Here is a 24,388-nt window from a genome sequence, read left to right on the forward strand (position 1 = left end):
TTCAGAGCTGCAGGTTCAGAGCTGTGCTAGTGGTGGCCAGATTGTCCATCCGACTGCAATATTTCTGTCTGTCCCCCTGGATCCCGCATTCTCAGAAGAGCAGCAGTGGCTGAGTCCAGCCCACCCAGCTCCCCTCTGCATTGATGAGCGGAGCACAGAAAGATCAAACCACACACGGCGGGTGTCAGAAGTCCTATGAGTTTGTCAGTTTAACCCATAGCTTAATTCATATCATGTTAAAATCTTTACAGTATTGGAAGACAACAGATAAATGTTCAAATATGATTCCCTTTATTTTTATATGCAAAAGAGAGTAAATAAGCAAGAAGTGAGGAGTCTCTAGAAAGATACATTTTTTACCCACATATGTTTATTGTAAGCTAAAAGACTAACAAAATTTAAGTTTCACATTCCAAATACTTTTCTTTCAGCCCCAGACTGTCCCAATGTCACCAATCGTCATGCTCCATGTCAATAATGTTTCTCCTCAAAAAATTATTCTTGGATTTCCACCTCAAACTAGTTCTATTCCAATTAATTCTATTTCCTTGTAGACCAAAGTACAGAGTGAATAATTAATGTGAGAGGAAGCAAAAGAGTTTGGAAGAAAAATGTAACAGATTCAAAATATTTTTTGTGGAGGAGAAAAACTAGAGCTGACACAAGGCCAAACTTGCAGAAATACAGAACCAAATCTCAGAGTACCAGGAAGTCACTGAACTTTGTGGATTTCACAAACCATTGTTGTTAAAACACAGATTAATACAAGAAATAGAAACTGAAATCTTGTCGAAAAAGGAGATTCCCTTGCAAGCAGAAAAAAGAACTACACAAAATTCTATATTAATTTTTTTTGTGGAATACAAATTGAAGCCAGTCAGGAAACTGAAGCAGTGTGGAAAACTGCAACAACTTATCAACGGGAAATCAGGTGTGATGGAAGAGTGACTCACAAGGTCATGGAGAAGTTTGGAAGGATGCAGAGAAACATGTTTAGACTGTGAAAATGCCGTAACATTAAACACAAACAGCTGTTTGTCCCCGGAGTCCCGCAGAGATCCGGGCAGCGGGCTCAGGGTGGCCAGGGGCAAGCACTGCTCTGACTCGCTGCAGCGACTGCTGGGCTCAGGAAACACGTTGACTTCACCACCACTTCTGATTTTCCTAAATTTTATTTATTGACCTCTACCAGAGAGGCTTTGGAAGAGTGTCATATAAATATTTGGTTTGAGAGGAAATGTAACAAACAAACAAAACAAAACAATCCTAACAAACTCCCCAATCCCCACCCTTAAGTCTTGTCTTAGGCTTTACTCCCTAAGACAACTCATATTTTCCTTCAAGCCCCAGCGGACAATAGCAAATCCAGTTTGTTCACCCACACCAGCCGCATTTCCTTTGGGAAATACTTAATGCATTGACAGAATAAACACTCTTGACTCATCCCAGCAACAAGGAGCACACACACAAGCTTCCAGACACGCCAGGGATCCTCAGGCTTGCAAAACACCCCGTATACAGTTACATTTTGGCAAGTCCTTTTTATTAGAAGCTCAGCTTTGGAGAGTCCTTTTAATCAACAGTACATCTGTCAGGGACTCGGTGCAAAACTCCTCCGCTGCACACATGGAGGAAATTCTCGCTCATTTTCCATGTTTCCTTCGCCGATTTTTGCCAACCTCTGAAATTACAGAAGGAGAAAGCGTGGCAACCCTGACACTCCGCCCAGCTGACGGGGCTGGACAGCAGGACAGCGAGCGCTGCACGGGCAGCACGGAGGCGCTGCTGACGCCGGTTATTCTATCCCGGCACGACCTGGCCCCGGGCCGCTGGCAGCTGAGGGATGCCCCGGGGCTCCGCTCCCTGAGGGGCCGGGCGGGAGCCGCGCCGTCCCCTCGGGGAGGTCCTGCCGCCCGGCCCCGCTCTGTTCCCTCAGGGAGCTCCTGGCCCCGCTCTGTTCCCTCAGGGAGTTGCCGACCCCGCGCTGTCCCCTCACGGAGCTCCCTCCCAGCCCCGCGCTGTCCCCCCACGGAGCTCACTCCCAGCCCCGCGCTGTCCCCTCACGGAGATCCCGCCGCCCGGCCCCACGCCTGCGCAGTGCGCGCGGCGCCATCCGGGTCCCGGCGCGGCCATGGCGACGGTGGCGGAGCTCAAAGCAGGTCGGGGCGGGAGCCGGGCTGGGGTTGGGGATGTCTCGGGCTGCCGGGAGGGCAGGAGCGCGGATCGGCTTTCCGCGGCCACACGGATGGGTCTCAGAGCTGCCGCGGGCGCTAATGGGGGCCCCCGTCCCTTGGCGCTGCCCCCGTCCCTTGGCGCTGCCCCCGCCATGTACCGCGGGCTGTATTTCTGTATACTTCTGTATTAAACGCATCTTGGTGCAGTAACATCCTATTTCTTAGATTGCCAGAATGTATGCTTGCGACTAAAAAAAAAATAATAAATTTGTATTTGTGAGTTTTCTGAAGGTTTAATTTTATCAGGGCCGCGCCTGGCCTGGTGGGTCGTGCCCAGGTGCCGATACCGTATCGCTGTGGCACACCTTATCGCGCTCGCCAAAACTCTGTTTGTATCGGGGCTAATTAATGCTGGAGTGCGTTTGGCTTTAAATTAACGCGCCTTTTCGTGGTGGTAGTTTTGAAGGACACACTGGAAAAAAGAGGAGCTCTTGCCCAGATCAAGGCGAGGATCCGAGCTGAAGTGTTCAATGCCCTGGAGGACCAGAGCGAGCCGCGGCCGACGCTGTCCCGGGAGAACCTGCTGATCAACGAGCTCATTCGGGAGTACCTGGCGTACAACCACTATAAATACACTGCGTCTGTTCTGACGGCAGGTATTGGCCGTGGGTTTGTGTCATCGCTGTACCAGTAATCAGTGATTGTTTGGTTGAATAATTCCAGTGATATTATGGAATTAGTAAGTGTGACAAGCTGCATAATCTTGTCTTCCCTTGGGAATTAACAGGGTACAAACAACCTCTCCGCAGCTCTACTTGCGGCATTAAGCTAAATCACTCCATTAGTTTTCAAGAAGACTTACTCTCTTCTCCTTTACCCTTGAGGTAAATTGTTCGACACAGTAGTTGATGCAAGGGCAAGAAAACTTGATAACAGCCTGCAAACTCAAATTTCTTGACATGCCTGAGAGTAGTAGTTTAGAGAAAGAGTTGTTTGCCTGATGAATTTGTCTTTGTACTGTAAAACTTCTTTAATATTTTTCTTAGATTCTTTAAAAGTGAAAATAAAAACTGTAATGTGCTATTGTAAGTTATACCTGTATTAATTACTAATGCTTAAGTGAGTTCCCTGGAATTACAATACACTGATAGTTATTCATAATCTAAAAGGGAGCTATGTGCTCTTCTGTTAATTGGTGACATTTTTCTTACTGGTCTTAAGATCCAGGGATTTTGTTTTCCAGAATCCGGCCAGCCTGAAGTGCCCTTGGATAGACAATTTCTTGCCAAAGAGCTGAATATAGTTGAAGATGCAAGTGGAAAATCAGTGTAAGGAAGAATTTTGGAATGCACTGTATATTCTGTATATTCTATATGCCAGTATATTTTTCTCTTTAGTGTAATTATAAATCACATATAGATGTTCTCACCAATTAAAATGTGGCTGATCCCACGCATGTTCTAAAATGCTGGATTCAGCTTCAGGATGCCAAACATGAGGCTGTTTTCAGACATGCTCCAAACTAACACTGCTTTCTGCCAACGCTGTGGCATTCTCCAGATGGTGCCCTTGTGCCCCAAAACACAACTCTCTCACCAGTACAGTCTACAGAAAGTAGATCTGCTCTTTGCACCTCTTGTGAGTTGCTGTGTGGAGCAATAGAAAGATTACTGTGAGATTAGATATAAAATCAGTGCTGCAATAAAACTGCATGAATGGCCTGAGGCTGGAGCAGGTTCAGACACGTTCAGCATTCTCTGTAGCTCGTGCTGTCTGAACCTGTCAGTGCTGAGGAAGAGCCAAGTTTGAGATGTGCCATGGTGGACTGGGCCACCAAGGTCTGATCTGTTGTGAGTGTGTGGATCCTCCTGATCCATGGCTGAGAATGTGGATCTGTGCTCCTGTGCTGAACACACTCCAGTTCTTCACCTGCCAGGGGAGCTGAAGTTCAGTGGAGAGTATCTCTTAGTCTGAGCTTTTTAGGCAGTGTTGGTGTTCAGGGGGAGCTTAGATCCGTGCTTATTTATGTAATGATACTTGGATGGGTTTTAAGTCAAAAAAGATGTATGTACATATTGTAGAAGTAAATATTAAGATCTAAGAAGTCCTGGGAGAAGGGTGTATTTTAATGCTCAGTATTTCATAGACTTTACAGACTACTTTTGAATTTCTCCCTTATGCAGACCTCTCCTGTATGGAATTCTCTCTCATTTCTTACATGGTGGTAAAGAAGAAAGTACCCAGAATATCCTGCCAAAAGTGTCCTTGCTGAATTATCCAAAGCAGAACCTTGGCAAACCAGCTGCTGAGAGAAATCAAAAAGGTGTGTGCAATGTTATTTTTGCAGAACTTTTATCTGTGACCAGATTTCCTACACCATGCATGTGCTTATATTAGCATAACCATGCAGCTGGACACCGTGTACCTCCTTCTCTGTGCAAGGAGTGCTTTCATCTGACACCAAATGGCTTTTACCCTAAATGTTCAGCTGGCCAAATTGTACTCCCTTATACTATTACAAACCTGAAAAGGGTCAGCTAGAGACAGTCTCACTATACTGGGAATTCAATACAATATTTTAACCTAAATTCTCAATAAAATAAATAGTGGGCATATCTCTGTTTCTTATCTGGTCTAACCTAATGTCTGTAGAAAGTTCTTAACTCTTTATCTGTCAGTTCTTTACATGGGCATAAACTTCTTCTGAGAGCATAACTCATATTCTATTTGCCACAAAAGCTTAAGCCCAAAGTTCATTGCTCTACAGTAAACACTGCTAAACCTTACTTGCCTTTTCTGGCCTGCTTTTGGACTGCTTACAATTAATACCACCTAAGCTAGAGAACAAAAAGGTTCATTGGCCCAGCTTTTTCCTTCTAAGAGTCTGCTTGGCATATTGCTTCATTTTTTACTGTGAAAATGTATTACTCTCCTGTTAATACCATGAACTGTTTGGTTTGTATCCAAAAGCTTCCAAAGTATGAAGCCTGAGATTTTACTGACATCTGAAAAGGGTGAGAAGTACTAACATTTTTTTAACAGTTAATTCATTGAGACAATGATGTTTTTCTTCTGCCAGAAGAGGGGGCTGAAGAAACAAAATTTCCATACCAAAACTACTATAAATTACTTCTTTGTTAGAAAACAATTATTCCTATCAGAAATTTCTCCATTTTTAAAACAAACTGAATGTATAGGAGAATTGTTTTTAAAGTAACTTTCGTTTCTACTGACTCTGCAGGGTCACCCTGCCCTGCTGACTCCAATATAACTTCACCTGGAGATTTAATTGGTTACAGTTAGTTATAGAACACAGGATCAATCATGAGACACAACAGCACATTGCTGTTTTAGAACTAAACAAAAAATTAATTTTTGAAGGCTTTGAACCTTTAAGGAAATGTATTCTGAAATTACTTTCTGCATGTGTTTGTGGATTATGTTAGTTGGCACCTAAAGGAAGTGGGTTTAAAATATTAATTATCCAGCTGTGTTCATTAGGCTGCATATTCATAAACTCAACCTGCCAAGTCTCTTATTTAACATCTAACTTGCTTTTCACTTTAGAAATTATCTTGTTTATTTAGATGTATGAGTATCCCAGCAGACTGGGGATCCTGGTGAAAGGTGTGAAATCTGGTGTTTCTTTTCTCATTCTCTACAGCTGAGTTGGAAGTTGTCTGAAATCCACTCTCAGTAATAGAAAGCTTTTATCTCCTACATGGCATGGAAATGCATGGAAACATTTATCTATAAAATTTCCTAAGTTCCCCATGATGATATTGTTCATCACAGTTGGTAATACTAGAAGGTAACACACCTTGGACTCCAGATGCATGAGAACATTTTTGTGTGTTTCATTTTCAGACAGAATTCCAGAACCAGGAAGGATGGCTGGCACGAGCATCGAAGAGCCTCTTATTTTACAAAGTGTAAAGAGATGATATCTTTCATTTTTTAATTTCTCATTTCAAGGTCTGTCAGATTTAATTTAGGACATTCTTCGTTGCACAAATTTCTCCAGTAAATCCAGTGGGACCATTTTAGCTTGTAACATCTACTCGAGACAGGATGACAAGGTCATGCTTACTGTCAATTTAAAAAATGTTAGCAAAGCTCTCTTTCCCCACTGCTGATAGAAGGAAGACTGTATAGGGACTCACCTTAGTGAATCCTGGATCTAGAATTGCACCTGAATATACTGAGTTTATCCAATAAATTTTTATATAATAACTTATAATTTTTACTTTTATATCCTTGTGTGTTTTTCCTGTGTTTCTGAATAAAATGTTTCAATTTTATTGTGTGTGGTATTTTGAGAGTGTTCAAACTAAACATTTCAATCATTCTTTTTAAAAAGAAGCTGCAACTTTCAGATACGTAAGGGAAAAGAAATTCTAATAGAAAAATTGAAGTGATTTAGAGGGATAGTTGTTTTTAATTCTCCAGAAATGGAGACTATATTTATCCTCATTCCAGCAAACAAACAAGAGTAAGTTTTTTCCATCTGGAGTTGCTATAAATTGTTTGGTGTAACACTGGGTATATGGGAGGCAAAGGAACTTCTGGGTTTTTTTCCCAAACAGCATGAAACGAAGTCAGGGAAAGCTAAAAATAAAGTTGATAGTAGATTACTGATTCTCAGAACTCATTTTTAGCTGAGGATTTTACATGTTTTGAAATGGCAATTTATTTTAAAAGCCAAACTTGCAGGAGTACATAAAAATAACATCTATTTTTTTTCTCTTCTCATTTTAACAAAATGCATAAATGTTATATATATCCAGTGGTACTGAGAGGAGTTTTGTATAAATAAATCTTTAGAGGAAGGTCCTTAAAAATCCTTATTGTTAGATAAATGGTAGAGTGGAAGGGGGAAGAGAGGAGGAGAACCTGCAGTTTGTGCAGTTGCAAGGACCCCAAGTTGTGAATTTCACACTGTGAAGTTTTGCCTTTATCTTGATTTGACCCAGTTAGCATTGCAGGGATACTTTTTATTTCTCCCAGCAGCCTGCACTGTAATGTGGAGTTGCAGAGAGGCTGCATTTATCCATTTGAAGCCTCAGCAGTGAGCTCATCTCCTCTGTGACTGGCAGTGCTCCTTGCTGGCTGATTTGTGAGTGTCTCAGGACTGCTGCCAGGAGGGGAGGACCTGTGTTCACAAATAAACCTCAATCAAATCCATCTTTAAGTCGTCTGCAGCAGTGGCAGCTGACCACTGGATCAGGCAAGGGAATCTCTGTTTGCTCTGTGCTCACACCTCTGTCACCTTCAGCTGCTGGGCAGAAGAGCCATCCCTGAATTTCTAATTTTATTCTCTGGAAGTTCTAGAAGTGCTAGACCCCTGTTTTTCCATGAAGCAGTGGATCAAATTGTTATGTGTATTTGGATTCTGAATTGTCTTTTCAAGGGCAAAGAAAAGGGTTCTGAAAACACAAAAGCTCAAACCTTCTGTGCTATGCAAATGTTTCAGTGTAACCAAAGGCACTGCTTCTGCTTTGTGTCTTCCCACCATACATCATTCAGATGCTACCCAGGTGCTATGGAGCTCCCTGGGAAATTAATTTTTATTGGTAGAAATTAAAAAAAAATATCCCCCAGGCTGAAGAAGGCAAAGGGATGTTTGGTACCTGTCCTTTCCCAAGCACACAGCTCAGCAGGCTCCTCTCTCCACAGTCAGGAAAGCAGAGGCTGCTACAAGGGCATCCTTCACTGAGCTTTGAGGTAAAGATGCATGTCTGAAATCAGAGACAAAATACATTTGAAACAACGGGAATCTTTGGACTGTTTTCTCTGGGGATTCACCCATTGTACAGACACTTGTGTTGGACAGTGGATGGAATTTGGTCTGTTTGCTCTGGGTGTAACTTGAATTTCATCTAATTCTCCAATACCCTCACAGCCACATCTGGGGGTTAGAAACAATCTCTTGTTTCAAAGTATAATCATTGTACAAGCAAACTAAAGGCAAATTAAAGTGTATTTCCAGTGATGTTTATTTACAACAAAGCTTTGAAATATGTCTATGAAAATATACTGGTCCAATCATATTATTAATCGTCTAGCATTTATCTTGTCAGTACATGAAATATGAGAGTATCTTTCAAGATACTGACATACAGCAAATCCTCTGAATGTCAGACTGCCTGCCTTGTTACTGGGTGAAGAGGAATTGCAAATCTTTCCCACATGGATGCATTTAGCATTCCTTAAAATTTTAAGGTGAGATCAATATTTAGATCAAAATATTTCACAGTCCTAGAGTCACAGGTTCAGGTTTTAGAAGAAATTGCCACCTAGGTGAGCATACACAAAAATTATTTTCTTTAATCCAGAAATTGCATAATTACAGCCTGGCATGTCTTGTATTAAATGTCCTTATTCCTTCTACTGACAACAGAAAATGAAAATGAAAAAAAGAAAAAGATACAAGCATATAGAAGTTTAGGGTCTTTAAACAGCAAAATGCATTTGTGAGTTTTGTTGGAGAAAGAACATTAACCAAGAGCATTATGGAGGGAATGCCATTAAAAGAGGCTGCTTGTTGTCTAAGCACATTATCACAAGTGAAGGTGACAAGGAGCCAGTGAAGTCTGGTGTGGATATCAGATCTGGAAAGCACTTTGGAAGAACTTAACCAATAAGTTTTAAAAATAAAAAATTCTTCAAGACCAAATTTTTGCTCTCCCCTTGAAGGAGAGCAAACTGTGTCTCTCGACTGCAGCTGTGCTGTTTCAGAGGTTTCAGTTTCTGTCCTGCACAGAGGAGATTTTTTGAAGCTTTATCAGCTCCCCCCGAGGAGTCAGTTACGTTTTCCTTCCTGAGCACCCTCATGTCAGGCACCCAATCTCGGTGCCACTGGATCAGTTTTCCGGAGGACTGATTAGCCTTGGGTAATCACCTTCAGGCAAAGAAACCCCAAAAGGTTTGTTCACACTTGCAAATACACCCTTTCAGCAGCAGCTGATTCAGACCTGCTCTGTGCACTTCACACTCTTCACCTGACCGCCTGCAGCAGCGTGAGGCACAAACATCAAGCAGTTGGTGAATGTTTTCCCTCATCAGACTGTTCTCAAGATTGATTGTCCTGGCTTGGACACAGACTGTCCCTCCTGCTGCAAGGGCACACCTTGACACAGGTGGTAATCCACCAGTACAATTACCTGTTTTAATTACACTTGTCATCTTAGAGAAACATGGTTGGTAAAACTTGAGTAAAAACATTTTTAAACAAAACAAACATTGCTTACCTGATGCTTTAACAAACTAACATCACCGTCTGTGCTTTTCTCTTTTCCTCTCTCTTGTGTTCAGGTTACTGAACACATGGTAAGGCAGCTAAAAGTTCACTTCTTTCCTTCTTGGGTCCTCTTTCTTTTCCCCAAGTACAATATTTACAGTGAAAATTCAGTAAGGAGATATTTAAGGGTAGGGTACTTCATGCTTTATTTTTTTCTAGGAAAGTAATTAAAACAAATAAACAAATCAAGAGGGTTTAAACAAAGCTTATTTTCTTTCTTGTCACAAACTCATCATCCACTGGAAATCCACAGCTTTCATTTTGAGGGAACTTTTGTTTAAAACAAATACCACAACTTTCAGGAGCCCCCAGCCAGGCTGTCAGATTAGTATATTCTTACATTAGCTTTTAAGTGAAGGTTGGAAGCCATGCTCATACTCATCAATTCCTACCCCACATAGCTTGAGAGTGCAACTCTTTCAGTCCCAGCAGTAAGCAGTAATATTTTTTTTTTACTTTCCAGCTCCATTTAATGTCACATCATAGATCACCCTCCGGCACTGCTGCTGTTAAACTCCCTCCTCGGGCAGCAAGCCTGCGTGTGCAGTGGTTTGCAGACCAGCCAGAATAATTTCCACTCCTTTTTAAGCTACTATTATAATGTGTCTGGTTTTGTGAAACAGCTGCATGTGTTTAAAAGGAGCTTCTTAGAATAACTTTGATGAATGTTAAAATGATCATACTTTTCAGAGGATTCCCTTGCATTTCATTGTGTTTCTAATTAAAAGCTAAATTTGCAATCAATAAACTGCAGGGGAAAAAGTAAGGTGGGGTGAACTACCCTGCCCTGTGAGGAACTTTCTGCTAACAAGGACAAGTTTCTTGGATTTATGTGGTGGTGATCATTTCCCTGGCTTTGCTCCAACAAAGTCACGCATGCACAGGTCTGATATGGCACTGCTGGGTCCTGCAAGGCTCTGCATGGCTCCGTGGCAGCCCCACACCACTGCAGACACCAACCCTTCCTCTGGCAGGACGGTCTGTGACCTCTGGGACTGTGTCACTGCCCTGGCAAATCTGGTCTTCTCCAGCTGAAGCCCACACTTGACCCTGCCTCTGATATTTCTGAAATGTTGCAGGGCAGAAACCCCAGGGCTCTTTCCCTCTCTCTTCTTTGTCCAAATTTTTTCACCACTGGCCAGAACTAGAAGAAGAGATTTCAGGTCTATCACACCTGCAAGTTCCTGACCCAGTGACAGCAGAGGTTTTCAGCCCAGCTCCCCTCATAGGTATTTTTTTAGGATGATGAGACCAATATGAGCTCCATCCATCTTCCCCAGGAGGGTTTATTTTCCAGAGAAGACAGAGCTGTTGATGTTAAGAGAAATAATTTCACTCAGGCCTGTGCTCTGATCCTTTGGGTATACACCATATTTAGTCTGTTGCTGAGAGGGGGTTGTTTCGGTATTTTGTATTTGGCACGTCGATGGGAATTCCTAGAGGATCCTAGCTTTCCCTTTTTGGGATATCTCCATCCACAGGTCCTACTGCACAAGGCTGTTGGCTACAAGGGGAGGAAGGAGGGGGGACAGCTGGGGACTGAAGGTTTGGGGGGTGTGAGGAAGGTTTGATGAGGACCAGAGCACTCCCTAACCCCTGCAGGTCTGGCTCCCAGCGCCCTGTGCTGCTCTCCCTGCCAGCACACGGTGCCTGCTCCCTGCTCTGTGTGTGCATCCCGGGGACTGTGCCCCCCCCAGCTCTTCACCACTTCTCTTCTACATTTACGGGCACAGGGAGGTATTTCTTGGTATTTCTTATATATTAACAAGTATTTACAGTCCTTTCTCAAGAACTGAGCTGCACACTGGATCACAAAAGAAACTTAGGCAAATCTGCTGGGAAGGTGGCAAACAACCCTCTCATTTCCCAGGGGCAAAGGAGGCTTAAACCAGCCCCAGGCTCCAAATGTCACATAAACACAGAGAGACCCAGAGCCACTTCCACCCACACAGTCCTGCTGTGTTAGGAATAACCCTCTTTGCCCAAGCAACCCCTGAACTCAGGGACCTAGCTCCAACAAAATGCACTGACAGTGGGTAGGAAGCATCCTGTGCCACATGGCCCATGACCTGTCCTTTGCCCTTCTAGGCACAGGGCCATGAGGGCAGGGATACTGCCACGGCAGGAAGGAGTTAAAGGTCCATCTGCTTTGTCAGACAGCAGGGGAAAAGGGTGAAACCCTGAACTTGTGATTTAGGGGCACCCCTTTCATACATCTTTTTGAAAGCCAGAATCAGCTTGCTTCCCTAAAAAGTGGCTCGGGGCAGGGGCCACAGCCCAGGGTTAGGCCCTGCTGGGAACGAGCTCCTTGGCTCAGGCTGTGTTTTTTAAGCCAGGTACCAAAAGGATTTTCCAGCAGGACGTGGTTTCCAGGGCCCCTCCCCACTGACAAGATTCTCCTCCTCTATATAGGGAGGCTGCAAAGGCAGCGAGGACTTGGGCTGTCCCGGCTGGTGGCTGTATCTCCAACTCACTCTGCTCCCCCCATTGGACACCTGTGAGTACCACGGGGGGCCAGGTCCCTGCTGGGGACAGGGCTGGGGGCTCACAGCTTCGGGAGGGGGACTCTAGCAACTTAACTCTTACTCTGCTCTGCAAACACATCCAGAGCATTAACCTGGGGATGGGAACAGACCTCTCAGATGTGCTCGGGCGATGCATGCTGGCTTGTGCTACTGCTTGGGTTCTGCTTAAAATGCATATGTGCATGCTGAAGGTGGGCACAGGTGTTCTGGCCTGCTTCTGGTCGCTGCTAGCACTGCCATTGCTGTGTCCAGCCTGAAAGACACCAGCTGCAGAGAAGGAGTCGTGCTCTGAGCCGGCAGCAATGCTGCCACAAGGTGCAGGGCAGTGCAGGTGGTCCTGAGAGCTGCTGCAGGCAACCATCACTCCTGCATTTGGGAATGAAAAACCTGAGCTGCTGATCTTCTTTAATGTTCCTAACCTCTCCGTCCTAATAAAGGACTGCTGAAAGAAAGTGCAACCAAATAAAAAAATTGGTTCATCAGTAACTTGTTCTTTAAAGAGGAAAAATGCTTAAAAAATTAGAAGGATAAATGGTCCAGCATTACATATGTATGCTTTAATATGCTGGGAACACATCTGAAGCAAAAATTATCTGACAATTTATTGAACTACAGTAATTTCAAATGTGACATGCCTTTTTTTTTTAATGGAAAATAAAGCAACAAACTTCTAAGAAAATCCCATAAGTAAATTAAAACGACAGTAGATGGCAGTGCAGAAAGCAGCTTCAGCACCACCCCACAGGTTCACAGGCTTCTTTCACCTATACATGCGTGTGTCTGTGTCTGTGTGCATGCACACCTGTAAAAATATTGATATTTATGTGAAAGGCATATATGTTGCATAAATTAAGAAGCATCAATATAAGAGAAATCAGAAGGCTTGTCATTATCTAATACATCCATGTTAGTAAAACCTTTTCTAAACTACACTTGTTGAAAGACAAGCCCACCTTGCCCTTCACTCCCAGCTGTGCCCTGATTATATGTTTGCATAAATTAAGAAGCATCATGAGATATTTTCAATATAAGAGAAATCAGAAGGCTTGTCATTATCTAATACATCCATGTTAGTAAAACCTTTTCTAAACTACACTTGTTGAAAGACAAGCCCACCTTGCCCTTCACTCCCAGCTGTGCCCTGACAGGCAGTTTGCAGCAGGATGGGCTGGGTGGACTGACTTGCTGAACTCCCCAAGCTCCCCCTGAAGCCTCTCAGGCAGGAGCTGAGCTGATGAACCCCCGAGAGCAAAGCTCTGATGAAGCTGCCACTTCAGTTTAGTGCCCGATTCTGCCCTGGCCGTGTTCGCTTGGATGTAAACAATGAATTTTATTATCTCATTTGCAATTGACACACTAGTCCCTAAAAGGTATTTGTTTTGAATTTGTTATCATTACATTTTTGCGGAACGGGGAGTATTGAGCAGAACATCTCCATAAAAGGCAGCGTGGGGATGTATGCAGAGATCCCAATGCTTTGGAAATCACAGAGACTTATTAGTGGCAAATCTGATGGCTTTTAAGTATGTTAATTTCAGGAGAAGCCAAGAGCTAGAGACAGCTTTCCAATTTGTGCAAACAGTAACACTATGGATTATTTGTGAATTATAATCAATATACAGAATTTTATTTAGTTAATAGAATGACATTACAAGAATTTGATATAGCTGGTATTTTCCAGATAAAGAGAATCTATCCGCTTTTTTCCTTCCTTTCTGGTTTTTGCAGTTTATAACACTGGCAATAACTAGGACAAATTTCTTTTGAAAATTAGAAAATTCATCAAGTGTTTGGTCAGAGTTATGTAGTAAATAACATTAAAAAGGTGAGACGACTTTATTATAGAATGAGGCACTTACAGAGAATTTGATTGAGTGTATGGAGAATGCATTACCAAAAAAAGGTGAAAGGCCAGGAGGGATTGATAACAGTGCTCATGATAAAGCTGTCAATGTTGGGGAATTCCAGTTCCTAAATGAAGGTCACAAGGTTGGGATTCACCCCTAGATTATCTTTTTATTATATTTTTTTCCAAGCAGTGGTCAGTTGGATGATTCAGTTAAGTACTGGAAAAATAAAAGATAAGGAATCTGGAAAGGTCACAGTCAAGAATTACTGCCCAAGAAATGCAGTTTGAGTCAAGAGCAGGTTACTGCTACACTCTTCCATCAGAAACTACTCATGAGAGCAGGACTTGGTTTTTTAAAATAATTGGTTATATGTTCTTCTGTTGCAATAATTATTCCCTTTACAGATGTAATAAGGCTTCATATTGACATGCACATCCTGCAGAGGAAAGGAGAAGTGTCCTTTATCTTTTCCTTAGGAGAAAAGCAGTCCCTCCAAGCTCTGACTCAGGAGGCAATTCTGCTTGGCCAATAACCTTTTAATTAAAGTGCACTTCCTGGGAATATTTATATTTCACCCTTGAAATAATATACTCAGGATAAACTAATTATAAAGACAGCATTCAGCTTTGGTCGTTAACATGAAAAGGGAAAAGACAGTGAAGGTCAGACAGATATCTCCATGGATGTCTCCACAGTGGGACAGCAGACAGGAATAGCTGTGGAAGTATCCATGTATGTTTGTGTGTTAGACAAGTACAACAAATGGATCAGGTTAGGTGTAATTTGGCACAATTCTAATGCAGGAAAGTTCACATCAATAGTATTTTTGTGATTGCTTTTCCTCCTCCCACTCTCAGGATAACTCACCTCTGGGTATAAAGTGTATACTCATGTACATGATTTGGGCTAAATGGATGAGAACTCCTACCACCTCTTGCACATGGATTGGGGTCTCCATTTCTCTCAGCCAGTCCTATGGGTGAAACCCAGGAACTGGCTAAAGGGTCAATTTTGCCTTCCCAGGGAATGTTCTCAGCAGGCTGTAAGGAGTCTCTCCCCTTGGCCCATATTCCCAGTATCAATCAGTGCAGTCTTGATCAGAGATGGACCAGAAGATATAGTGCCAATTATTAATCAGAAAGCTTCAGCATGTCATTAGCAGCTCATTAGTCCTCACCAGGACAAATTTAGTTGAGTTTGTGGAGTTTATATCCTACCCCTTTCATTCAGATGGAGGACCTTCCTTTATTAATGTGAATAGTGCACATTAATAAATAAAATCAATTATTAATAGCCATTAATCCACACTTCATAACTGCATTTCCTTTTTTACTGCAGCGATAGTCAGAAGCTGCTAAAACTTTATCATTAAGATTCCAGCAGTTCAGTCATGAAAAGTTCTTTTCACATAAATCCATGTTTTCTCCTCATTGTGTTTCAGAGTAGTTCTGGGATCCATTTCAGACTGTCTACTCGCTAGTTCTTGTAGAGGATATTCAAATTAGTCCTAGTGTTTGGATCTAGGGAATAAAAACCTGTATTTCCACATTCTGCAGTTCTTTCCACCTTATATACCTTCCAAATGGATCTTGCTTTGAAAAAGATTGAATTAAAAAGTTTGTGCACCTTGCTATGTATGTACAGGAAGAAGTAGGAGAATGTAGTTAAATGCAGATAGACCAGCTCTGAGTTTCATGCTAGAATCTGTGGAAGATGTTTTTGACTTAGCATGTAACAAAGAAAGAAACTTCTCCTTGGTCCTTGGGCCACAGAACAGACAAACCTCTGGGATGTCCCACTGTGACATGCTTTGTAACAGGCCAACAGTTTTAGCTATGGTTGAGTTTTTGAGGTGGATGGTCAGGATGATTTGGCAGTTTGATTTTCATCATCATTTTCTGTGGGCAGCCTCAGAAAAGCAGGATTGCACCCATCAAGCTCAGCTCTGCAGTTCAGTCTCACTTTTGGTGTTTCTGAGAGCAGTACCTAATTCCTATTGATATCAAAGTGCTGTCACCTGGCATTTAGTCACAGGCAGCACTATCCAACATTTCTGATGCTTCAGCAGGCCATCGAGCTCTCTTCTGGCCACAGGATGGGCTGAAATCCCTGTCTCCACTGCTGCAGCAGTTCCTGCTGTGCTGCAGGGGCAGTGGGGTGGAGAATGTGCCTTGCCTGTTGCCACAGCAGTGGGAGAGGCCAGGGCAGCTCCTGCTGCTCCCTGAGCCCCGTGCCCCAGGAGCTGCAGCTCTGGGATGGGCAGAGCTTCCACGGCTCCCCTGTGCAGCAGCTTCCCCCTGCAGCCGCCAGCTGGAGAGCTCAGCAGGAGAGAATACCATCTCCATTATTGGAACTGTGCAGCTCTACCAGCCCTCTTGGCAGCCAGGGAGCATTTTCTGCCTTAATCCACACAGAGGTCAAATAGTTTCCTCTTGCTCTTTTCCAAGAATCTCCTGGGAGCGAGCAGAGGGCCACATCCTACAGATGCTCCCTCGCAGAGCCTCAACAGTGGGGACACTGCTCAGGGGACACTGAGGGTCTTCCTCACACATTGCACCCTCATGGATTATCTGGCATATTTTCCTCTTTGGGATTTCCAGGCAAGGCTCTAGAACAAGCACTTTTAGCTTGTTGCCTTTTTTTTTTTTTTTTGCTTTCTTTTAAGACAAGACAATTGTCCCAGGAGTTTAAAGAGCTGAGGCATCTAATTTTCCACTGGATTTCAGTGAAATATCATCTAACCTTCTTAAGCATCTCTAAAAATCCTAGTTTTGTTTTTAAGCTTTATGTCACCTTCCTCATGATCCATGTTTCCTTCTCAGACCCCTCATACAGTGTGGCCTTGCACAAAAACCTTAATCTGTGGGAAGGCTTCAGGGACAAATATTTGGAAAGCAAGCTCGGGTACTCCCAGAGCACAGTGTGTCCATTTGGCTACATACCACAGAGCTTGGTGGTTACAAATATTGTCCTGCTTATGGGTTGACTGCTGACATCTTTAGCAGTCAGTTCTCCAAGCTCCCTCCAGATTCATGTTTGTTTGAATGCTGTAAATATTAAACTCATTCTCAATAAGGAAATGAAACAGCCTCTGTCTCCTCTCTCTCTTAGAGATGTTTTTCTTGGGCACATACTATTTATTTGCAGCTCCTCCCCAGCTCTCCTCTCTGCTCCACTGCACAGCAGGTTTCCCAACCAGCACACACTCTTTTTGCCCTGGAGCAAGCCACAAATCCCCTGTGTACTCTTTCCTGCATTTAGACCTGTGCCCCCATGGGACAGAGCAGAGCACTTACAAAACTCCAGCACTATCAGCACTGATCTTGCAGCCACATCCAGACTTCAGTGGCCAGAGCAGGAGAGCATCTGCCTGCTGTCTCAGCAGCAAAGCAGCCTCAACTCTCCCCTGCTCTCACCTATGGGGCAGATACATCCAGCTGCTTTATCCATGTGCAACTGCATGACACAGATCCATCATCCTTCAAGTCTGAGCATCATGGTTCAGAGTATCTTTTAGCTGAGGCAACTCCAGGCTTGTTTAATTTCTTCTCTCTCTCGTGTGATAGACATTTACCCTTCAGAAATTATCAGCTCCTACTGTCCGACCCATGGGGAGGGGCTAACTCTAAATTACTTCTCCTTCACCAGCAGTATTGACAACAACATTTTTTTTCTCCTTTTTTCTATTGACCTTGTCTTAATCTTATTCTTCTGCAAATGAAACGGTATTAAGTGATTGTAAATAGTCCTTTGCAAGAAAGGTTAATTTCTGTCCTTGCTGGAACACAGCCTGGGAACCATTCTTCTACTGTTTATTTCATTATTGCACTGATATTTCAGTATGCACCCAACGGCATTTAGGTGATGGGAAATTTTGTGTTTGTCTGAATTCAATAAACTTTGTGGTGGGCAAGAGCTGAGGCTGCAGGAAGGTGTTCAGCTGGTGGCTCTGGTGCAGTTCTGACAGTGTCATTGCACAGGCACTAAGAATCCACATGGAAATGTGAGATAAGACACAGGACCTGTGGTGCTTTGGACCTACTGCATGGCAGATTTGACAAATGTGTTCTGTCTGGAATGTCTCCACATTTGCCTCCCTTTATCCCTTTAAAGCAGAATATTTTGCTTCCTCAACAGGTGTCTGCTGAGTCAAAATGGCTCAAAAACCTCTCAGCGATGATGAGAAATTCCTCTTTGTGGACAAAAACTTCATCAACAACCCACTTGCCCAGGCTGACTGGTCAGCAAAGAAACTGGTTTGGATTCCATCAGAGAAACATGGATTTGAAGCAGCAAGTATCAAGGAAGAGAAAGGGGATGAGGTGGTAGTTGAACTGGCAGAAAATGGAAAGAAAGTGACACTGAGCAAGGATGACATCCAGAAGATGAACCCTCCAAAGTTCTCCAAAGTGGAGGACATGGCAGAGCTGACTTGCCTCAATGAAGCTTCAGTGCTGCACAATCTAAGGGAGAGATACTTCTCAGGTCTAATTTATGTGAGTAGACCCAAACACACACAGAGCATTTCCCATTGCATGAGACCACGTCCCACGGAGAGCGAGGTGGATCCCAGCCGCTGTCTGGGATACAGGCCTTGTGTGACACTGCCACACAAGTACTAACCCCCAGCAATGGCATCCCAACCCAAAAATGCTCTAAATTCACTTTATTCCCCATGATTCTCCTGCTTCTTTGATAGTTGCTTCTTTACTTAATGAAATTAAAACACATGAAGGTTTCTTTCACAACATTTACAGATTCTGAAAGAATATTATTGGATTGGAAAGCACTCTCTGATAGGGGAAAAAAATCTGAGTCCTGCTCTGGGGAAAAAATTGATAGGGACTTTTAAATTAATTCAATGTAAACCTAAACAATTTTCCAGTAACTTGCAAAAAGAGCATACAGAAAAGGCAAATCATGTAGTTTTACTCAGGCAAAACTCCCACTGAAAGGCAGCTGAAAAGTTCTGGTTTGGTGGCACTGGAGTTAAAGCTTACGTGTGGATAAAGGGACAAACCCACTGGAATTCAGGCAAGAGTTGGTGGCGCTGGAGTTAAGCCTTATGTGTGGTAAAGGGACAAACCCACTGGAATTCAGGCAAGAGTACTTGCATGTACCAGTGTGTCACTGAGACAGTCTTGCATCCACTAAACCTTTTTGTCCCTCATGTTGATCAAGTTACAGATCAGACAAGCCTGGACAAATTATAATTTCTCTATATTCATGTGAGTTATGGCAAGATTATTCTGTCTTTCAGTCTTCACAAGTACATTAACACAAGAATACTTTAACATCGATAACCCTGTAATCTATCCACATCAAGAGTTAGCAAACAGCACAGCAAGAAAGCCCAAAACTTTTCCAAGGAATTTGGCTGTTATCTTTGAATTTACACGAAGGATCCCTCTGCTGTGCTGCAAAAGTTATCCACAGTTTCAATCTATGAAAAATTTTACTTGCATGACAGACCACTGATGAGTGAAAGAAGGTACAGAGCTTAAGTAGAAACAGTAGTCAAGGTCTAATTATGAGGAAAGCTAAATTGGAAAGTAGGAAATTAAGCAAAAAGTAAGATAGTTATATGGATTACAACAAAGAAACTACTTATTTGTTATGTGTAACTTCAAACAGCTAACCTCAAGATCTTTCCTTAGGAATGTACTAAAGTGCACATTATCAAGTTCCTGAAAGAAGCCAGAGTTCCCATCTTTTTGTTATTTGAATTTATTGGATTTTAGGTATGCAGGTGAACATGTGGACCCACGTGCTATTATATCAGAACATGCAGCCTTAATATTATAATAGACTTTTTCTGAAAGTGTTCTGCATTGTTGCAAGAATTAAAAGAATTAGTAGAATGTTAGTGGGATAAAATGGGGGATTGGATATTTCTTTGTTGTTCTTCTCAGCAACACTCCGCATAGCTGTTCCAAGGTTTCTATTATCTTTATTTTTTGGAATTGTTACTTTCTACAGAAAGAGGAAATTAATTTCCAAGAGTGGATAATGCAATTAGAAATCAAAGAGTTCTTCATAGAGGCAAAAATGGAACCATACCTAAAATTAAGTTTTCTTTCTCAAGAGATTAAATTTTAAGATGGTAAAAATTTCAAAGACATTATTTTGACTTATAGTGCAACAAGTTAGTTGTATTTTCAGTATGCAAAAACTGCTTGAAACTGCCCAGCTTTACACAGTGCTGCCCTACTAGATGCTGCCATACCTTTTTAGAAACAGAGGGAGCCTCTAAAGAGAATTTGAGTCTCACCCACTTGTAAAACTAACTGTAAACAACCATCTTCTGGCTTTGCCATGTGCTGCCTAGTTTGCATCCCTTGGAGTCCCTTTAAAAAAAACATTACCTCAGCATTTTTCTCTCCAGAGCATCACCGATGCAAATGGGAATTCCCAAAACTGCTAAAGCAAAATAATAAATCCAGCTGGAAAAAGAAATAATCTCCCCCTTCCATTTACATTAAATTTTATTAAATAAAAATATTCAGTGCAGAAATTCACAGGGTGACTGCACACTAGAAAAACACCCTGGCCTTTTGCTTCATTACAGATTACTAAGATAGGAGAGCAAGAAGAAACATGAGCCACTAACTCATGTTTCACATTGCTCAGAACAAAAAGAATCTGCTTTATCCACACAAAATTACCCCAGAAATTATTATATAGGCATGAAAAACACAGCAATGCAACTTCAGTGGATTTGAGAGTAGAATCAAATTCCTTGTATTCATAGGCACTACTTGTTCAGTCTTCAGTCTTAACCGTGAAAAATGCTGTCTTTGGTACATAAAGCTAAATATGCATGTTGGAACTCTTCTGCACAAACCTAGATATTTACAATGCTGATGTGTATTTGTGCCAGTCCCTTGTAAATACCCAGCAGCAGCAATCTGACGGATACCCAAATTCAGCACTCCCATGGAAGTATCCCTTAGGTATTTCAGATTATGTTCTTCCTCCAGACCCTCTGGGGAGAGATTCAGCCATTCTCTAGACAGGCTGTGCCCCAGGGAGAAGGATTTAAGGCATGGAAGGTTAAGTGCCCCCACTTTCCATCACACACTTGGCCATGTCAAAGTATCATCTATATTAATCCCACTCCCCCAAGTCCTTGCAAAGCATGCACCTAGAGCTACAATCAGCCAAAATAAGAGGGCTTCATTAAATTTCCTGAGGTGACAGATCATGTCAGTCACAGTCCAGTTAGAAATGAGGATTCCTGAACTTCAGCAGCTCCAGCTTTTGCTCTGCCCTAATAGCCTGCTTCTCGTGCCTCAAAATTCGCTCTTTAAAGCTGTGCCTGGGTGTGCAAACAGCCCTGCATGTGGCAAGGCAGGAAGTGCCTCCAAGTCTCGGGGAAGGGAGGCCTAAATAATTTCCTTCGTTTCCTCTCCTGATTTTTTCCTTGGGTGGGGATTATTAGTTGAGTGCATACAGTGAATCTATTTCTACTGCTACAAAATGCCTTGCTGTCCTTTCCGTAAGGGCCTTGGTGGCCATTCTAGGATAAAACTGTCACTTTGCAAGTGTGTTGCCCTGGCAACACTAAACTCATTTTGACACGAGCAGCACGGTTCCATCCTGTCCCAGTGAACCTGAAGCCGGGCAGTTCCCGACCGAGGGGCTCAGCCTGGCCGTGCCGGGTTTGACCTGGCCTTTCCCGGGCCGGGCTCCCACAGGCCCAGGCCGGGCTCTCGGCCCCCGGAGCAGCCCGGCCGTGCCGTGCCGGGCTCGGGCCCTGAGTGCTGATACCATATAAAGTGCTGGCTGTGCCGGGCCGTGCCGGGCCCTTCCCTATTATGGTCAGGAAAGGGAAATCCCTGAGCCCGGAGCCGCGGCCCGGGGAGCGGGGACAGCTCCGGCCGCGCTGGGACACGGCCCCGGGCTCGGCGTGGCACCCGCAGGGCCCTGCTTCACACACACGGCAAAATCAAATAATTAACAATACATATTCTTTTCAAAAACCAAACAAATCACTTCTGCCTATGTCAGAAACAGCATCGGACCATTATTTCTTTTTTTTCCACAGGCCAGTTTAAGTATCACAGTACTCCTGCTTGATATGAGATACTCTCTCCTAATATGAGAATTATGTTCTCATATCTTAGGTGTTTGTTGGTTTGATGGGTTTTTAAATTTTTTTTAATTTTATCTTTTTTTTTTTTAATTAAATGCCCTTGCAAATTTCTTACTTTTAGCAACTGAAATATGATTCAAGCAAGTGAAATACGGTTCTTCATCTAGTATCATATGGTATTTCTGGTCCAGGTAGCTGGAATATTTCAAAATAAAATATTTTTTTTAAAAAAATTAAGGAAAAAAAAACCCCAAGACAGCATGGATGAACATCTGTCAGCTGGCAGCGAATATTCTTGTTTGTTTATGTATGTATTTTTATATTAATACTTCTATTAAGTTCTAAACAAACCACATTTTTCCTTAAGTTTCCTGCAGAAATAGTCATGCAGTGAAGGCATGGTTAGTCTCTCAAGGCATCTATTTGGAACTTGAGCAATTTTACTTAAGGACTCTCATCAATCATCAGTGTTACGTGGTGTTCATAGAAGCTTTTTCTAAAAAAACTCTTCAAACATCAATCCAAGCTTCTTACCTAGGATTTAAGTTTACAAAATTTGATGCCTACCTGAGCAGATTTTTACACCATATTCTGATAAGAAAATACACATATAAATATTCATTATTACAGTTATCACCATACCCTTATGTGTGATAAGGGTATGGGTTATGTATTGAAAATAACTGAAGTTAAGGAGCTCTAACATCAGGTCATGGTGTTTCTACAGATTGCTAAATTCACCTGTGTTCCAGCAGCTCACTTCTTAGCAATAATGATTTGTGCACTTAGAAACCACCCATGCACATACACTCAGAAAATTTCTGTTTCCTTTGTTACCCTGGGCAGAGCACAAAGGAGCGCTGCCACTGCAGTCCCATTAATTCCCTGCAGCCCATGCCTGTGTTTCCCAGCCTGGACATGGCACCTGATGTTAAGCCCAGCTTTTATCTGAATTCCCTTGCAGACTTACTCGGGTCTCTTCTGCGTTGTGATCAACCCCTACAAGCAGCTGCCCATCTACTCAGAGAAGATCATCGACATGTACAAGGGCAAGAAGAGGCACGAGATGCCACCACACATCTACGCCATCGCCGACACGGCCTACAGGAGCATGCTGCAAGGTAGGACAGCCCCTGTGAGCCCTGCCTGGGGGTGCCAGAAACACCTGGGAGCTCCACGTGTGCCCTGCCTGGGGGTGCCACAACCACCTGGGAGCTCCACGTGTGCTCCTGCAAGCAGCCAGCCAGGAAAGAGCTCTCACAGAGGGCAGCGCTGCCTTTCTAGAAGTTTCAGAGGAATTCTTTGGCAGGAACAGCAGTCCACAAACGCTGTGACTCAAAAAGGAAAAACAATCCTTTCACCCATCTGTGTCGAGGCATGTGGGAAGGTTTCAAAGTCGAGCAAATAGTTTTGGCAAATACGGGCATGGAAAATGCTCCCTCTCCACTAGTGGAGACTATTCCAAAGTTAGCTGTGAGCGCTGCTGGATCTGTCAGCATTTCTGCCCTCTCTCCCCAGCAAAGCAGATTCAAAAAGGGTTTTGGGGCTATTTTCCCTACAGCCTGATGTCTTGAACCCTGAGTTGAGATGTGCTGTTTCCCACACGGATGGCAATGGGAAGTGGGAAAGCAGTCGGGCCCCAAAGGGTGCAAACAAACCCCCAAAATTCACAGAGCTCTCCTCCTCCAGCAGTCACTTCTGACAGACTGAGGGGACTTTGTTCTAAGGGAAAACTATCATTTAGAGATGAAAAAGCTAAAGTGATTTATATAGGAGGCTGCAACACCTCCAGAATATAGGGCATGACTAGGTAGCATCTCACATCGACCATGGGTGCTACAAGAAACCAGGAGCTCTACAAAATATTTTGAAGTTTATATGCCCTCATAAGGACCCTGCCCCTGCAGAAATTCTGGCTGACAGCTATGACTCAGCAAGATTCACAGGCTTGGCCCTAAAGTTTAGGGCTTCTCAGGATTAGGACTTTTTCCTTCCTATGGCTTAGATGACATTTCTTTCCTGGAGCTACTTCAATCCTTTTATTTAAGTGGATCCCAGAAGGCAGAGCTACAGTGCTCTGCAGAGGAGGACCAATAAAGCAACAAAAATATCCTGAAAACAGACCTTCCTACACACTATGTGATATAATAATAGTTATAAAAATCTTACTTGGGAGGGGGTTATCCCACTAAGCCACACTCACATATCTGTGCTCCAGCTTCCCTCCTGAGCCCTGTGCTCTGCATCCAGCACTGTCCAGGGCTCTGAGCAGGCCCTGGAGCAATTCCTCCCTCTGAGACTTTATTTAAGCGGCAAACCTTGAGGGGAGATCTGGAAGAAGCTCCTGGCTCCTGCAGACCATCAGCAGTTGTGCAGGGTCCTGTACTTGTCTCTAGAAATGAGTTGGGGGGAAAAATAGAAAAGGGATATAAGCTATCTGTAGG

General features: G+C 43.1%; 2 protein-coding genes across 6 annotated transcripts in view; both read left to right on the forward strand.

Annotated features, from left to right (window-relative positions):
- Positions 1-1,680: 1,680 nt before the first annotated feature.
- Positions 1,681-6,475, forward strand: CEP20 (centrosomal protein 20). 2 transcript variants are annotated; one of them, XM_039732486.1, is made up of 5 exons: positions 1,681-2,159; positions 2,633-2,830; positions 3,418-3,502; positions 4,358-4,497; positions 6,042-6,475. In XM_039732486.1, the coding sequence occupies exons 1-5, from the start codon at positions 2,132-2,134 to the stop codon at positions 6,116-6,118; spliced, it is 528 nt and encodes a 175-aa protein (XP_039588420.1). In that variant the 5' UTR covers positions 1,681-2,131; the 3' UTR covers positions 6,119-6,475. The 2 variants fall into 2 exon arrangements, with proteins under 2 accessions (XP_039588420.1, XP_039588421.1); XM_039732487.1 differs by lacking the exons at positions 4,358-4,497; positions 6,042-6,475 and having other exon boundaries at positions 3,418-3,506.
- Positions 6,476-11,588: 5,113 nt separating this feature from the next.
- MYH11 (myosin heavy chain 11) overlaps positions 11,589-24,388 on the forward strand; it is a 55,520-nt gene continuing 42,720 nt past the window's right edge. Inside the window, exons 1-3 of one of the 4 annotated variants that reach the window (XM_039731672.1) lie at positions 11,589-11,971; positions 17,987-18,345; positions 22,909-23,065. In XM_039731672.1, the coding sequence (XP_039587606.1) occupies positions 18,004-18,345; positions 22,909-23,065 (499 nt within the window). In that variant the 5' untranslated portion in view covers positions 11,589-11,971; positions 17,987-18,003. The remainder of the gene's footprint in view (positions 11,972-17,986; positions 18,346-22,908; positions 23,066-24,388) is intronic. The other 3 variants (XM_039731671.1, XM_039731668.1, XM_039731669.1) reach the window with 3 other exon arrangements.

The sequence above is a fragment of the Passer montanus genome, unplaced genomic scaffold (genome assembly GCF_014805655.1).
Source record: "Passer montanus isolate IOZ18808 unplaced genomic scaffold, ASM1480565v1 scaffold8, whole genome shotgun sequence".
Classification (NCBI taxonomy): Eukaryota; Metazoa; Chordata; class Aves; order Passeriformes; family Passeridae; genus Passer; species Passer montanus.

Bases quoted from the DNA above. Each gene is read 5' to 3' on its own strand.
- CEP20 (XM_039732486.1), top strand. From the start codon at position 2,132: ATGGCGACGGTGGCGGAGCTCAAAGCAG. The intron at 2,160-2,632 runs GTCGGGGCGGGA...TCGTGGTGGTAG, and splicing joins GGTGGCGGAGCTCAAAGCAG to TTTTGAAGGACACACTGGAA. The intron at 4,498-6,041 runs GTGTGTGCAATG...TTTCATTTTCAG, and splicing joins TGCTGAGAGAAATCAAAAAG to ACAGAATTCCAGAACCAGGA.